General features: G+C 40.7%; 1 protein-coding gene across 1 annotated transcript in view; it reads left to right on the forward strand.

Moving 5' to 3' along the window:
• LOC310913785 (netrin-4-like) overlaps window positions 1–12119 on the forward strand; it is a 47285-nt gene extending 35166 nt beyond the window's left edge. The window contains exons 6-10 of the mRNA XM_083869479.1: window positions 6208–6421; window positions 7173–7309; window positions 7898–7966; window positions 8857–9027; window positions 9520–12119. Of these exons, the coding sequence (XP_083725605.1) occupies window positions 6208–6421; window positions 7173–7309; window positions 7898–7966; window positions 8857–9027; window positions 9520–9656 (728 nt within the window). The 3' untranslated portion in view covers window positions 9657–12119. The remainder of the gene's footprint in view (window positions 1–6207; window positions 6422–7172; window positions 7310–7897; window positions 7967–8856; window positions 9028–9519) is intronic.
• The last annotated feature ends 2756 nt before the right edge of the window (window positions 12120–14875 follow it).

The raw sequence follows: 14875 nt of genomic DNA on the forward strand, positions 1-14875 counted from the left end.
GCACTGGAGAGCAGCAAAGAGGAAAAAACTTTGTTTGAAAATACAGCCTATCTATCTGGAAACCCTAGAACTCTTGGCGTAGATGAAATCAGACCTTGACTCTACGTCTGCCTCTCTTGTCTGGTCTGGTTACAGCTCTCTCCTGCCAATACTCTGCATAGCAAAAGAAAAACTGTTCAGAAATGTACCTTGTTGAAAGAGCTTTATTCCTGTTGTGCCAATCAAGCACAACAATGTTCTTTTCACCTCCAAAGGTGCTGCTGCCAGCAGAAGGCCCCAAATGCAATTGTCTCCACTCTGGGCTGCATGCTCAGGCCTAGAGAGCTGCCATCCTGCTTTAGTCACTGAAAGTTATATGTCTTTTTTAGGCTCCTTGTTCTGTCAGCGGAGAAACAGAGGGACCTCTGGGGAATTATTTATTGCAGTCTAAGGTAGATGCCTGAAACAAATGAAACTGAATTGCCCTCTAAAGCATATCTATTTCTTTAAGAGGTACTCTGGATCACCAGCCTCCACTAGAGTTTCTCTTAGCTGAGATGGTTTTAATGGGTTTGATTCAGCAGCAAAGGCAAGCACGACCCTATCTGTGAATGATTCAAGTCAATGCAACCTTTTCCCAAGGGTGTAAAGGCATTCACGAATGCTTACCATATCAAGATATAAGGAAAGGGCATTGCAGCCCACTTGGCTTTTACAGCAGCTGTGTGCACAATGCTTGTACCTCTGTGGGAAAAGGAGGTACTCTGGATATAACTACAGGGTTCAGAGCAAACTGGGAAGGAGGTGGTTAATCTGTGCCTTTTCCCTTTTATTTAAGGCAAAGAAGAAAATTCCCACAATAAGATTTGACAAATTACCATAATAGGTAGTACTTTGTATGATGGAAGACCCAATCCCCAAACACTTCCCCATGTGGATTGCAGACACTATGTAAGTGTGTGCTTCATGTTACTCTGCACCTCTGCAGAGAATTTCCAGGGAACTCTTCACTACTTTGGTTATTATCAGAGAGAGCAATACCAGAAACACCAGTGGAGACAGGCTTTGGCTGGAACAGGCTCAGTTTGATAGAGGGAAGTATTTTCTTCCAGGACCATCATCAGCTACCATTAAACTGAAAAGCCTCCTGCAGGATGTGCATGATAGAGGCCCTCTTCTCTATCCCTTAGGCTGAAAACTTGCATTGCCAGTAAACCTCATCTGGTGTGGTCCAAGTTATTCAGGTTGTGTGACCCTAAAACCAACTCTGGTTAAAGTAGAAAAAAGTTTCTATTTTGACCATTGCTAATATATTAGACAATGAGACCACCAGATACATTTTTGTCATACCTCATCCTGCTGATTATAAACTGAAGAGCTGCCACTTCTGGATTAGCATGTTTTTAGGATTTAAGTGTACCAATTCCTAGGCATCATATCACTTTGAGAAATTCATGCAGACAGTGCCAGACTAACAACACTAAATGAAAAACCCACCCAATGAGCAAGTGTTGAAAAGCAGTAATAAATCGCAAACAGCAGACCAAATGATTTTGGTGAGAGCAACCTAGTACCCATCTTCTCATTTTGAGCTCAGAGGAAAAACTTTCAATGGGAGATGAAAACTTGACCCTTGTGTACAGTAGATACTGAGCTGGGAAAGGAAGTCTGATGAAAAAGCTGAATGAAATGCTGTGCTAATCCCTTTGAGAAAGCACGCTTGAAGAGTGCTCTGCCATCCAGAGCAAAGTCTAGGTTCAGCTGTGACATCCCCCTCAGGCTCCCAGAAAGTTAACAGGACACTGCTCAAGCCCAGAAAACAGTCTTTAAGCATTAGTCATAATAATGAATAGCATTCTCTCCTAATCTGCTCGGAAAAAAAAATGTTGTATAACAATTGGATCTCCTGGCACTATCTAAACCACGCTTAGCTGACCCTCCAGTGTGAGACTGCAAAGACATTCCTCCAGAAATAATAATTTAAAAAAAAAAATCTGCTGAAATTTTATATGGAAGTGTGAATCTGCTATTCCTTTTTGTCTGCAGAGGTAGCCTGTCTCTGATCCCTTTGCTTCTCCTATTCCTACCAGCTGGGATGAATGAGAGCCGGGCCATGGGCAGAGCCTTGTTTAGACACTGCTTAGATCTATATTAAAAAGAAAAAAAGGCATGAAAAGAGTCCCAGAGCAAGGCACACACCTGCCTGTTATTGGGGGTGACAACACAGGATTAACTAGTTTGTATATAGACTAGCATGGGAGCTTTGACTCAAAAGACTAATTGTTTCCTAACCAATGGTTAGAAAAGCTGCTGTATCCTTGGCTCTTTCCTGTGGCTTATTCCAAGGCTTAAGGGATCCTTCTGAAATGGCACCATCTTTTGTACTCACCCTTTGCTTAGCTTAAAAGTAATGCAGGCATGTAGACCCATTAAAAAGGGTCTCCAGGAAAACAAGCTTTTTTACTCAAAGAGCCAGGCTAGAAAATTAAAATGTGCCCAGATGCACATGCACACACACATGGTCTGAAAGGCTCTGCTTCTCATCCTTTTACTTCTGAGCAGAGGGAGTGAACTTTTAATTCTAATATCACAAAGGCCCCATCACATCTTGGTTCAAAGTCTGTCTTAATCAGCCCTGACCACACACAGTGCTATCTTATTTCCTACATTTCATACATTTGGCAGAGTCAATCCCCACACCTGATATGCTTTAAAAATCACACTGGTTTGATCATATATTCCCAATATGCACATGTATTTCAGACTCAAAAGACTGATTTTTCATTTTGACTGTTCAGTTTGGTTTTTTTTAATCAAATATTCAGTCTGCTCACAGCTATCTCTTATGCAATATTATTAGACAAAAGTTTAAGACAAGGTACCTCAAAGGCCATTGACTTACTTGGAGCACCTGGTATTTTACTGTAAGCTGGGACCATATTGTTACAACCTATATTATATTTACATCTGTGTCTAATTACATGGGGAAGACAGCTGTGCTGAGGGCAGACAGATTTCTTACAGACTTGAGTGGGGATTGCAGTATGAATTATTCATTTTTCATTATTCCTTGTCTCCTCCCTTTTACAGTAGTGTCTCACAAAAACCTAGTATTGGGAGTGAGACTAAAAAGCAAGAGGTTGCTTAGTGGTACTCTGTGTCCAATAGGCAACTTTAAAGTAAAATGATGTTTTTCACTACACTACTGTCAAGGGGAGAACCAAAATAAACTGCCCAGCTCTGAGCCAGGACTGTCTGCACACCGTCCCTAACATAATTGATGATGCCTTTGACAAACAACGCCATTCTCACATCAGCTGCTGTTTTGTTAGACAGGGAGGTGGATGGAGAGAAAATGAGGGTTTGCCAAGAGAAAAGAAGCAAAAAATCAGTGGGAAAGGGTTGTCAAATATTGGAAAATGTTAAAGGGTGAGGTTTTGGAAACTTGCTTTTATGTTTCTTTAATTGTGAGGTTTATTTGCAAACCCCTGGTACTGTTAAACAGATAAAAACCCAGTCATCCACAGCTGCCCCTTCAGCATGTGACATGTGGGCTCTTATTTTAGGAGTTACCTTAGATGCACAACTGGGATTTTGGACATAATACTCTGGAAGCCAGACAATGTACCCACCCAAGCTGAAATGCTAAATAAACACAGACTGAGTAAAGAGTTTGCAAGCCACTTGTATAACTCATCTGAAAGTGTTGTACATGTATTGATTCAGCTTGTTTTCTGATCCAGCAGAAGCTGTCCCAGTTTCTAACTAGAGAATACATCCCACAGTTCATCTGGGAACATTATTTTTACTGAACTGTAGCCTCAAAAAAAAAAAAAAAAAAAAAAAAAAAAAAAGGCACTTTTGTTTTCTGCTTCCTCATCAGCTTTCACCACTGCTGTCAGTCACTGTGCTGTAATATTTTCCCTTAGGAATAGGGTAGGAGAAGTTCTCATCTTCTTGAATCAGGTTCCAGTCTCAGCTGGGGATAGGTAGTCTAATGATGTGAGTTATCCATCTGTTAAGTGACTCAAACTGATGAAACCCAAAAACTAAGAACTAAGAGGGATAAAGACAGACCCAGAGGTTGCAGAAATCTAAGGCATTTTAAGTGAAAACTCCACAGGTAGATCCTATGTATAGTAATATTGCAGTGAAAACAAACCTGATGTTGGCAAATTCTTACTCCTTTGAGACAGTGTCTCAAACCTGTCTGCAATAAAGGAAGGGTGTTTCCCCTCTTTATCTCCAAATCTATGAAATCCATTGTTTTCAGTAACTGACAAACTAAGAGTCTCTTTTTTAGGATGATGTAGTCAGCCCTGCAAAAATGGGATGAGGGGGTGAAATCAAGTTTAGCAGCAAAAAATCAGACCTTGCCTTTGAACCTGTCAGGGCTAATGAGCACTTCAGTGTTATACCTGCTCTCCAGAGCTGACAGCACAAGCCCTGGGTTTGCTCCCAAAGTTGAGGCTGCTGCCCTCCGCCAGCCCGCCCATTGTGCTGAGCACATTGCCCATGACAGCACGTGGCTTTTCTGTCCCTAGGCTGTTGTGCTAGTGTCCCCTGAGCCCAACGGGCCCATATCCATCCACAGCAGTATAATAATATTATTAAAATTATTGGCATAAAGAACACAGGGCATGGGGGAAAAGATAACTATATGGTAAGCAGATCATAAGAGAAATGCCCTTTAAACAAAATTGTTTGCACTTCCTCTTGTAGTATTTTCAAAAGGTATTTTCTTTTCCTGAGTTTCAAATATGAGGTTGCAGATGAAAGTGATTCTGTCCCTGCTACATTTTAAACTCTCTTTAGTCAGATATTTGCCCCTTTTCCTTCGGAAAGTGATGTGTGGCATCAGTCTTCATTTGGTCTCTTATCTGTGAGCTCATGAAGAAAAGTAGTTTGATCCAAAACAATGATGGGCAAACTTCAAAAGCTTTGGAGATCATGTTTGGTTCAAATAAGCATCCAAAAAGGCTGGCCTCTGATCCAAGCTATCTAAACACCTTGTGTGTGCAACATTTAACTGAAAATCTCTGTAAAAGCAAGCCTTAGCCACAAGATTTTTATTTCTGCCCTCTTCCAGATGGATGAAGCAGTGATGCATTACCTTTTCAGTCTGCTACAAGTAAAAGTCAGAGCATGCTGCTTTCTTAACACAAAAGAGAGATGAAATATGAAGGCCTGGAGTTCAGCTCAGTTCTCATTTTGATCAAACTTGTCTGAACATCAAAGATTAGTAGGTTTGTTTACTGCTTGTATTTTACTTTTGCAGAGATGTTGGCAGGAGGCTTGACCATCCCAGCCAGGTTCTGCCCTGATGCAGAGGAGTCAACTGTGCTGGCTTGCACCTCTCTGTGTATCTCTCCCTGATGCTGTCACATCAGGAATGTACCAGTGGTGTGGGATTATGACAATTTATTGTCTGTGCAGGAAGAGATGCCCACAGGAGCTGCAACTATATGTTTTCTGCCAAATTGCCTTGAGTTGCTAGGCTGGTGTCAAACTGGCAACAGCATTTGAAAGATTTGGAAGTTTTTCCTCCTATTTGCTCATCTTCAGCTACATGTAAAATGCATCTAGTAAATTTAGAGGTCTTCTCTCATTCTGCTTGCCTTCTTAGAAAAAAGCTGCTCATGCATTTGTAAAAAAAAAAAAATCACCTTCTTTAAACACATACAGTACTGCATGGTGTGATGTTTAGAAAGGAACTGAAGGGAATTTGTGCACTCTTTGGAGGCAGAAATTGAAAGTATGTCTCAGGTCATCTGAATCACCTGTACAAGCTGCACCTACCCCAGAGGAAACAGTAGTTTTGTGATCTCTGTGTTTACAGGAAAGGCAATGTAGGCAATAGCTATAAATCTTTACCTTGTCCTTGCTAGTGAAACTTTCTGTAAAATACTTTTAAGGTGAATCACCTTCAAAGCCATTTAAAAATAAATACAAAGACAAACTTCCTGGTATCACTTCAAAACCCTGTGTGGTCATGACATTTGTAGTAGGGAAGAACTGACTTTCATGCACAAATGCTCACAGTTGTCCTTGTTTTGCTTTGTCTAACAAATTAAAAAGAAAAAGAAAATTGCAAATGTTTACTAGTTCTGACTTAAAACTACTGAGCATGAGGAAGAGGGTACAAGATTATCAGCCTTGCAAAAATATCACTAAACCAACTGACCCCATGGCACGTAATTTGAATTGCCTCTTACTGTGTGTCCACAGCCTGTGCCTGCCAGCCCATGGGTTCAGCCAACACCACATTCAGCAGCAGCTGGAGATGCCACCCACGGACAGGATTCTGCTACTGCAAACCAGGAGTGGCGGGTCCCAACTGTGACAGGTGCCTGGTGGGCTACTGGGGCTTTGGAGAGAACGGCTGTCGGCCCTGTGACTGCGCCAGAGGCTGCGACCAGCACACCGGGACCTGCTCCAATGGGTAAAGAGGCCCTGCTTTGGCTTTACCTTGAGATGGGACTCTGTGAAATGAAATAAAGACTAATAAATACTGCAGCAATAACAAAAACTACAGGGTGCACAATCACTTGAAAAAGTGGCTGTAAATAATAGATGGTTTCTTAGGTTACATTTACACCTTTAAGTCCATTGCATTATCCGAGGCAATCTTGAACAGATAAATCTTCGCAGTAATAACAGGCATTTCCACAACCCCATGGAAATATGTGCAAGGTCTTTAAACATGTATTTGCTTTGGAAATAGATGGAACAGTCTGAAGAGTCTGCCTCTCCTCTGTTCCCAGGGTAAAATGAACGATAGTCTGTCTCCCTCTTGTTTCTAGAGGGCCAGGCACCTTACCCCAGGCAGGTATTAATCAGTACAGAAATACTGTGATTTGCTGAGCAATTGCACTGCTGCAAGCTGTCCTCAGGTACCAGTGACATCAACAAGTGGTCACTAACTTTGCATAATTCCCTAAAATAAACAAATGTGAGCAAAAAAAGCCCAATTTATAGGTACTTGAAAAATACTACGTCAGCAGTGGGAGGCCTAAATAAAAGCCTAGACCTTGTTATCTCCCTGTCTGGCATGAAGTCTTGCTCATATTTGCATTTCCAATCTGAAGAAAGCAAGCTCATCCGTCTGGGTACAGGCAAAGCCAGCTGTTGGTTTGTTTGTTAGCCACCCCTGTAATGCCCTAATGCAGTGTTGTGGTTTATGTGTCCCCCAGCTATGACAGTGAGCCCTTCTTTAACATCCCCATTGGGGGACGAATCCCCGACCTCGTCCAAACACCAACCAATGAGAGCGAAGAGGAGTGGACATGGAATGACCACGAGCAGGGATTTTCTGCACTGAGGCACCCAGGTACAGCCCAGAGTTTGAGAACATTTAGTTGCCAGTTCTTTCAACCCTCCACCCTGACTAGGTCTGCTCCACTCATCTCCAGCTTGTCTGTAGGTGTTTAAATAGTTCTCAGTTTTGCCTGCCCCGTAAAGATCAGCACTTACCATCACTGGTGGCTTGGCAGAGCTGACAGTGTCACTTAGTGCATAGCTTGACTTATCTGAGATGGATATTGCCTTAATACCAGGAAGGATCAGCATTTCTTAGGTTATGGGATCAAACAAAGGTCTCATTACTTACATGATTTACAGCTGGATCTGATTCTTACAAATCTCTCGATTAGGATCAGTTTATTAACTGTACAACAGACCTCATGTGGGCTGCATTTTACTAGACAGTGCTGATCAGATTTCAGAGTAATTATTTTATCATATAACAAGAAACACATTTGCAAATAACTGAGCTCACGCTCCAACTTATTCTTAAGGTCCATATAGATTATGGGAACTATAGATAACTAATTTTGTAACTGACAATTGTTTGCTCTTCTTTTCTCTCTCATGTCCTGGCTCTTCTTCAACCTCTTATGTTCTGGTGTTTCCCTGCTAGAAAAGTGTGTGTGCAAAGAAAAGGTGCTTGGAAGCGTCAGTGACTTCTGCCAAATGAAATATGCCTATGGTAAGTGGGTAACGTGCCCCCGAGCTATGATTATTTCACAGTGTTCCCACTATGCATATTGTTAGCTGATAGCTATGAAAAAATGACAGGATTGGTTAAGTCCTGAGAGGTGGAATTTCTTCCGCCTTCGTTGTCTAGTGACATGTCCAACTTCTGATCAGAACTTAAAAGTATTTTTCATGCAAAGCTCTGTGGTGTCTCCTTCCCACCCAGTTCATTTCCCTCTTTACAGCAGAGGGGTTGCTACAATAATACTCAGTGGAATGACTGGCCTCTACATCAAGAAAAAAATATAAAAAACCTCACATCTAAAATGCCATTGCTTTTGCAGTCATTATGCAGGTTCCAATAGCAATGCTCATTTACCAAGAATGTTGTTCATGAACACCTGGTTCATGCCATCACATGAAGCAAGAAAGAAAAGCCCTGGGATCCAGAGGTTTGATGTGCTTGTGCCAGGAGACAACAAAGCCTGCTTGAGGGGCTGATCTACATGAGCCTGACATGACAAAAAGTGTAGAATCAGTCCACTTGAAATCAGGCTTGGGTAGCTGCTTGGGTTGGGGGTTTTTCACCCTTCCTTTTGTATACACACAAGTGCTTTCCTAGAATTTCCAAGTGTTTGACATCAGCCCATTAAAAATAGTTGTTAAATAACATGGTGAAAGGATGAGTTAACTACTTAAAAAGAAAAATCCAGTTTTTCTTCCCCAGATTTATTTAAAAGATCCATCAGTGAAGTGGACAAGCACTGTATTTTCTGTACAACTGCACTTTGGGGCTTTTTTGTGTCTTCTTTCAAGGTGTTAAAATTCCACCTTTTAGCAGCATTAACCAAAATTAATTTAGAAATTCATTGTTGGTCTCTATTTGGATATGTGTTCTGGCAGTAATAAAAGCAAGAATCCTATCTGCTCATGACAAAGGGACCCATGCAGAAGTTGTCGTCAAAGTGAAGAAGGTCCTGAAATCAGGCAAAGTGAAAATTGCTCGGAGCAACAGAAGCATTTACCCAGAATCCTGGACCAACAGGGGCTGTACATGTCCCATTCTCAATCCTGGTAAGGACAAAATACTCGCCGGGGGTTTTGCTTCCCCTGTAAACAGTGTTTAGGAATATCAGCTGTGATCAGCCCTTCTGGGGCACCGTCCTTTGATTCACCCCCACCAAAGCACGTTTGCTTTCCAGCTCACAGTTCTCAAGAAGGGTAATTGGCAGGAGGGGGGCAAAGGCATAAGCAGCAGTTGTCACATCCCAGCAGATCTGTGTGCAGAACCTCGCTGGAACAAAAAAATATTTGTAGTTGTAAGCCCCGAGCACAGTCCTGACAGCAGAGGGATCTGTGTGCCCAGGAGCCATCAGTGACAGCATGCACATGGATGTATGCACATATGATGGTGCATGCCTAAGCTGGATGAAATTTGCAAAGGTGCTCTAAACCAGCTCCATACAAAATAGAGAATTTCTGGTTTGGTTCTTTCTCATTATATTTGCTAACTAAGGAGTCTCCCTTTTTGATTTTTTTCCCCCCTTTTTTTCTCTTTTGAACTAGGTACTGACTATCTTATAGCAGGCCAGGAGGACTCTAGGACTGGTAAACTCCTTGTGAACATGAACAGCCTGGTGAAACCCTGGAAGGCACATTTGGGAAAACAAGTATCAGATATTCTTCGAACTGGATGCAAATAATTTCTGCTTCAGAAATTACAATGCTGGACTTTGCCTTTTAGTAACACTGCAGTGAAAGGTGTAGTTAGTTCATGCATTCCCATTCAACATGCTCCTAGCTGAAATGAGGAAAGCAGACTTGCCATCCCTCCTTTCATGTGCTTAGACAGGAAACTTGGGACATGAATACTTAAAAAAAAAAATTGCACAGCCTTGTCATACAAAATTACCTAGTGCAGCATATATAGATCACAAGTCAGTTCTTCACATGAGCCTGCTTCCACTCAGAATGATTTTACAAGGCAAAACTAAAGATACAGATTAGTGTTTCCATACTTTAGGTCAGAGTCTGATATTAATATGCATAAGCTGCTTTCATAATACATTCATTACTGGGGTGTAATTTTCTTTATAAGTGACCACTAAAAGGCAGCAATTTCTTTCAGCTTTCCAAGTGGCATACTACTAAATAAGAATATAAGAGAGCTCAAACTGATTTACCATCAGACTGCAATTATGCCAATATAATGGGCAGCTTTCTAGAAGACAATATTATCCCACTACTGACCAGAAACAAACATGTTTATCTTGGGACAGTGTTCTTTAGAGGTGTGCAGTGCTATCATCAATGCTTAATGCTGAGCTCTGCTGCAGAAACCACCCTGGCTCAAACTCAATTCCAAATCCAGCTCTTTGCTGTAGTACTTAGTCTGTAATACCACAAAGGTCTCACAGCAATAACTGCAAATAAGCCTTAATTATAGGAAAAAAAACGAAGCATGAGGAACTAGCAGCTGCTCTAACGTTGAAATTGTGACACTATAAAAGCTACAAAGCATAAACAGGAGGTAAATGGACTGGCTGGACCATGTATCAAATGAGGTAAGCTGTAGTTTTGGGAAAGCAACCTGGCTATTCCAACTGTGCTCAAGACCAGTGGCCTTCAACTGCAATTAGTGCTTTCATTGTGTTTATTTCTCTTGGTCACACTTCAGGGTAAGATGCTGAAGCTCCCTTCCCATAGTGCCTGAGGATTATTTCTCCCTCTGCAAAAGTACAGGAGTGGTAACATCCGCACTCCAGGAAAAATTAGTTCTGCTCGGCAAAAGCATTCTTTTAAAATCAATTTTACTTACCCTATAATAATCAAGAGGTAGCTACTTAAATGATTCCCTAACACAGAATTTTGAGGAAATTGTAGTTTGAAACCTGTGTCCCCTGTTTAAGGATTCACAACCAAATGAAGTTGGTTGGAGCACCCTCTCTTCAATTAAGCAGAAATTACAATGAATCAATCTATATTCTTTCAGTGGGTTACAGAGAAAGAGCAAGCACAAATGCTACTTTCACATATTACAATTCCATGTCTAATTTTTAATGCTCTTAGAGAAGAGACGTTTTAATTTAGCACTGTCTGACTGGTAAGTGGGATACCTAGAAAACCCTAATACTAATGCAGAACAATGGAAGCCACAGCCTGCAACTTAGGCCGTGGATTTCTTATCTTTACCACTGAAAATGTAAAAAATTCAGCTTCTTCCATTCTATTTACTGCTATTTTACTTTGAATTTCACATTGATTGAACAGCAGAAAAATCCTCAGCTCATTTGGAAATGGACGACAGGCAGATCTTTAGGGAAAAAAAGCTCCTATTTGTTTCCCAACAGTGTTTCTTCTGCTGTCCTTTTCAGGAAATTTTCCTTCCTCCATTGCTTTCCCATTTCACTTCATTATTTATTTGTTGTTACCTAAAGTGGTATCCAACAATGTGGCATCTCCAACAAGCTATTTAATTAATGCAATAAAACACTTTTTAACCAAGGCATTTGGCAGAATTTGAAATGTCAGCCTTATGAAATTAGAAACCCAGCAACTGCTTTCTTTACTGTCTCCAGAAACTGTCTCACAACAAAAAGATTAACTAGTTCTCTTTCAAATATCAATAAAGACCTGTACATGAATTTACAGTCTGATCTCAAAGGGCCTCTCACAAGAAATGAAATTCAAGTGTAGGTTTAGAAATAAACTAAGGAACATTCTTTTCAACAGAGGCCATTTTACTTGTAGGGGATCTTATTTAATGACAATGAGGATATTCCATGTTGGTTTATATTCATCACCATATTAAAGCAAATACCTCTATTCCACTTTTTGTGCCAGACTGGTGGTTTTGTGGGGAGTGTAAACATCTGCATAGTTCTCTTTCGTGAATTAAAGTTATTTTTTGACACAGTCATTTACCAGCATTACTAGGTAGTGCTAGTAGAAATACAACTTGGAACAAGAATATTGATACCCTAGTGTGTTCTCTTTGGGCCCTATGATAACACAGTGATTAATGACTACCAAATGAAAAACTGTGCTATACAAACAAGATAATCAATACAGTACACATTTCAGGTATCTCAAAAGCATTTGATATATACACTTATCTTTCTCTAAAACTGATTGCAATTTCAATTTTTATTGGTATACTTCTGCTAATCAGGCATCTCTGAATTCACAGAGAAGAAAAATGAAAGAATAAAGTTTCAACCCAGACAGAGCTACCCTGTGCAGTCTTCCTTCTGCAGTGCTACAATTCATGTAGCCTGCCTGAAAATAAGAATTTAAATAGAAATGGATTGCACAGATCACATTAGAACAGCTAGTGATGATAGGAAAGTTTAAATCAATCACTGAGACTTCAAAGAGGAAAAAAGTTATTTTCTTGTGCAGGGCACGTGAAATCAAAATTACCGTAAGAAGTGCAAGATGACAACTGACCTCCTAGGAAAAACTGTTGCATGTGTCAGAGCAAGCAAGCAGGTCATACATAATAAATTAAAAGAGCTATCACAGAAGGCATGGTATCCCCGTACCAAAAAAGAATTGAGTTTTTTGGACCCTTGTACAATATCCTTGTGACCTTGTGACTTAAGTGTGTCTTAGGTGATACAGTAAGACAAAGAATACCAGCATGGAAAAAAGGATGAATTTGCCCTATGCAAAGTGGCTGGGCAGCTTCTTTTAATACCTGTAAACTGGAGCCTGCCTGTCTTTAGGAAGGCCATATAAACACTCTACAGCATCCAAACAGGCAAAGTGGCTCACAAGCAGCAGCAATGATGTATCTCTTGGTGTTGTGGTTTGAAAGCAAAACGAATGAGAGGCTCTAAGTCAGAGATATAATTTAATAAGAAGAAAGGTAAAAATAAAATAAAATAAATGCAATAACACAAAGGACCACTGACAGAGTCAGAATACAACCTGAGCAGGATGGTGGAAGCAGTCTAGGTGAGGTGGTCTTTCTGAAGCAGTGATCCTGTAGAAAGGTCTGGGAGCTCTGGTCCTCTGGGAATCCAGTGGGTAAGTGCTGCTTGTATTGTTCCAAATCCTAGCTTATATCCAGGTGAGAATGCTTGTCTCCTCCCCCTGGGCAGAGCATCTCACAATGGGATGATGAGTGTAAAATGGGTCTTTGATGGCCCATTAAACAGAGATAACCCCTGGAGGGAGTTACCTGTGAGTCATGGGCAAGGCGTTGATGGGCCGTTAGCAGAAGACAGCCCTACACTAGAGCTCTGCCCCACTTGGTTTTAACAGTTCATGAATACGGTGATAGAATAAATACTTTGTGTACATCCTATACTACAACCCAGGACACTTGGAAATCATCAATAAGGACAAAATTAGAGCCTTTACTCACAAGAAAAGAAGTCCGGAAAGCTGTGGAAAATTTCTAATAGGGCAAGTGAGAGTTTGAAGTAGTAGACGTAACTCTTCAAAGAAGGGCAAATTCAGGACTGCTGGAGGTCACTGCAGCTCTTGGTAACAGCTGTGCAGTCTGTGTGTGCAGGAGCAGGTGACCCTTCTGGCCATGTGGATCCTTACAGCATCAAACAGTTCATTAAATGGTCATTGAGTGTTGAGCCCTAACTCCAGCATAATGACATATTGCTAAAAATGCTTCTCCAGCTTCTGCTCCCAGCAAGCAGTGAAGAAGGAAAATGTACCTACACTGCCTGTGGTCTTCTCAGAGGGGTTCATGCTAAAGTCTAAGTTTTCTCTCCAGCATCTACCACATCTCAAAATTTTTCCATGCTGCTTGAACTAATAGCAGGTTTTGAATGAATATAATTCACAGGATGGGCACATTCAAATCCAGCAAACCTGGAAAAGTTAGTGCTACTTGTTATGTGTTGTGGATTTATTTTTAAATTAAAATTTCAATTAAAAATACTCAGATACGTCTATTGATTTTAAAAATTTTAAACCATGCAATCCTCAAACCACATGGACATTAATTCTTTTTTAGTTAATAAATCACAAATATTCCGAACATCAGAGTCTTGCTTTGGTGAGAGTTAGCACAATGACAGGTGAATGGAGGAGATCATTTAACTAATCAGGCAACCATGATACATTATTTTTCCTGCAAGCAACTTAGCAAAAACTATATATTTGGTATGAGAATATGCACAGATGAGAAACACAGAATAGGCAGTTAATCCTTGTAAATGGTATGTTAATTCAGTAACTATTCAAACCCCAATCCTGCAAAATTTCACATGTGGGCATTGCAGATGCTAAATTCCCATAATAAATATACATGAACTTGTACTGCTCTGAGATCTAATGAGGTATAAAAAAATACTTAACAGGTCCTAAAGCTGCTCCTTTACACAGAGTTTACTCTGTGTAAGGCATAGACATAGAGCTGCAGGTAGGTGGGAAATGCCCTATTTACAAATGTTCAGAATTTAGGCAGACAAAAGTTTGCTAGTGGCAGTCTCCATTCCTAAAATCAGGCCAGTTATTACAGAGACTTATCCTTGCCACTCTCACTATAACTGCAGGTACACTTCAGGGATCTGTGTGTTCTCACCTTATCTCTGTATTTCTACTAAGCTCTACCTCTATGATGCAGTCCTCTCTCTTCACACAATATTGACCTAATAAATAACGTCATCATTCTTCTGTCTTGTGGCTTAGTGATGAGAAACATTCTGATATCCCACTTTCAAATGCACAGATCTGAGTCTTCACAGACACTCCTGACCCAGGAGTCTGTCCCTGTATATTGGTACTAGGGACAATGCACAGGACACAGCCCTGGTAGCTCAGATTCACTGGCTCTTCTGCATTTGAAAAATCACAGGTCTAGCTCTGAAATTATTAATTCAATTTTGTAACACAGCCTTTATGAGAAAACTCACAAACACTATCAGCTGGATCAAACCTAGTTCATCAGTTTGGG

This window comes from Zosterops lateralis (assembly GCF_965231275.1).
Source record: "Zosterops lateralis genome assembly, chromosome: 11".
Taxonomy (NCBI): Eukaryota; Metazoa; Chordata; class Aves; order Passeriformes; family Zosteropidae; genus Zosterops; species Zosterops lateralis.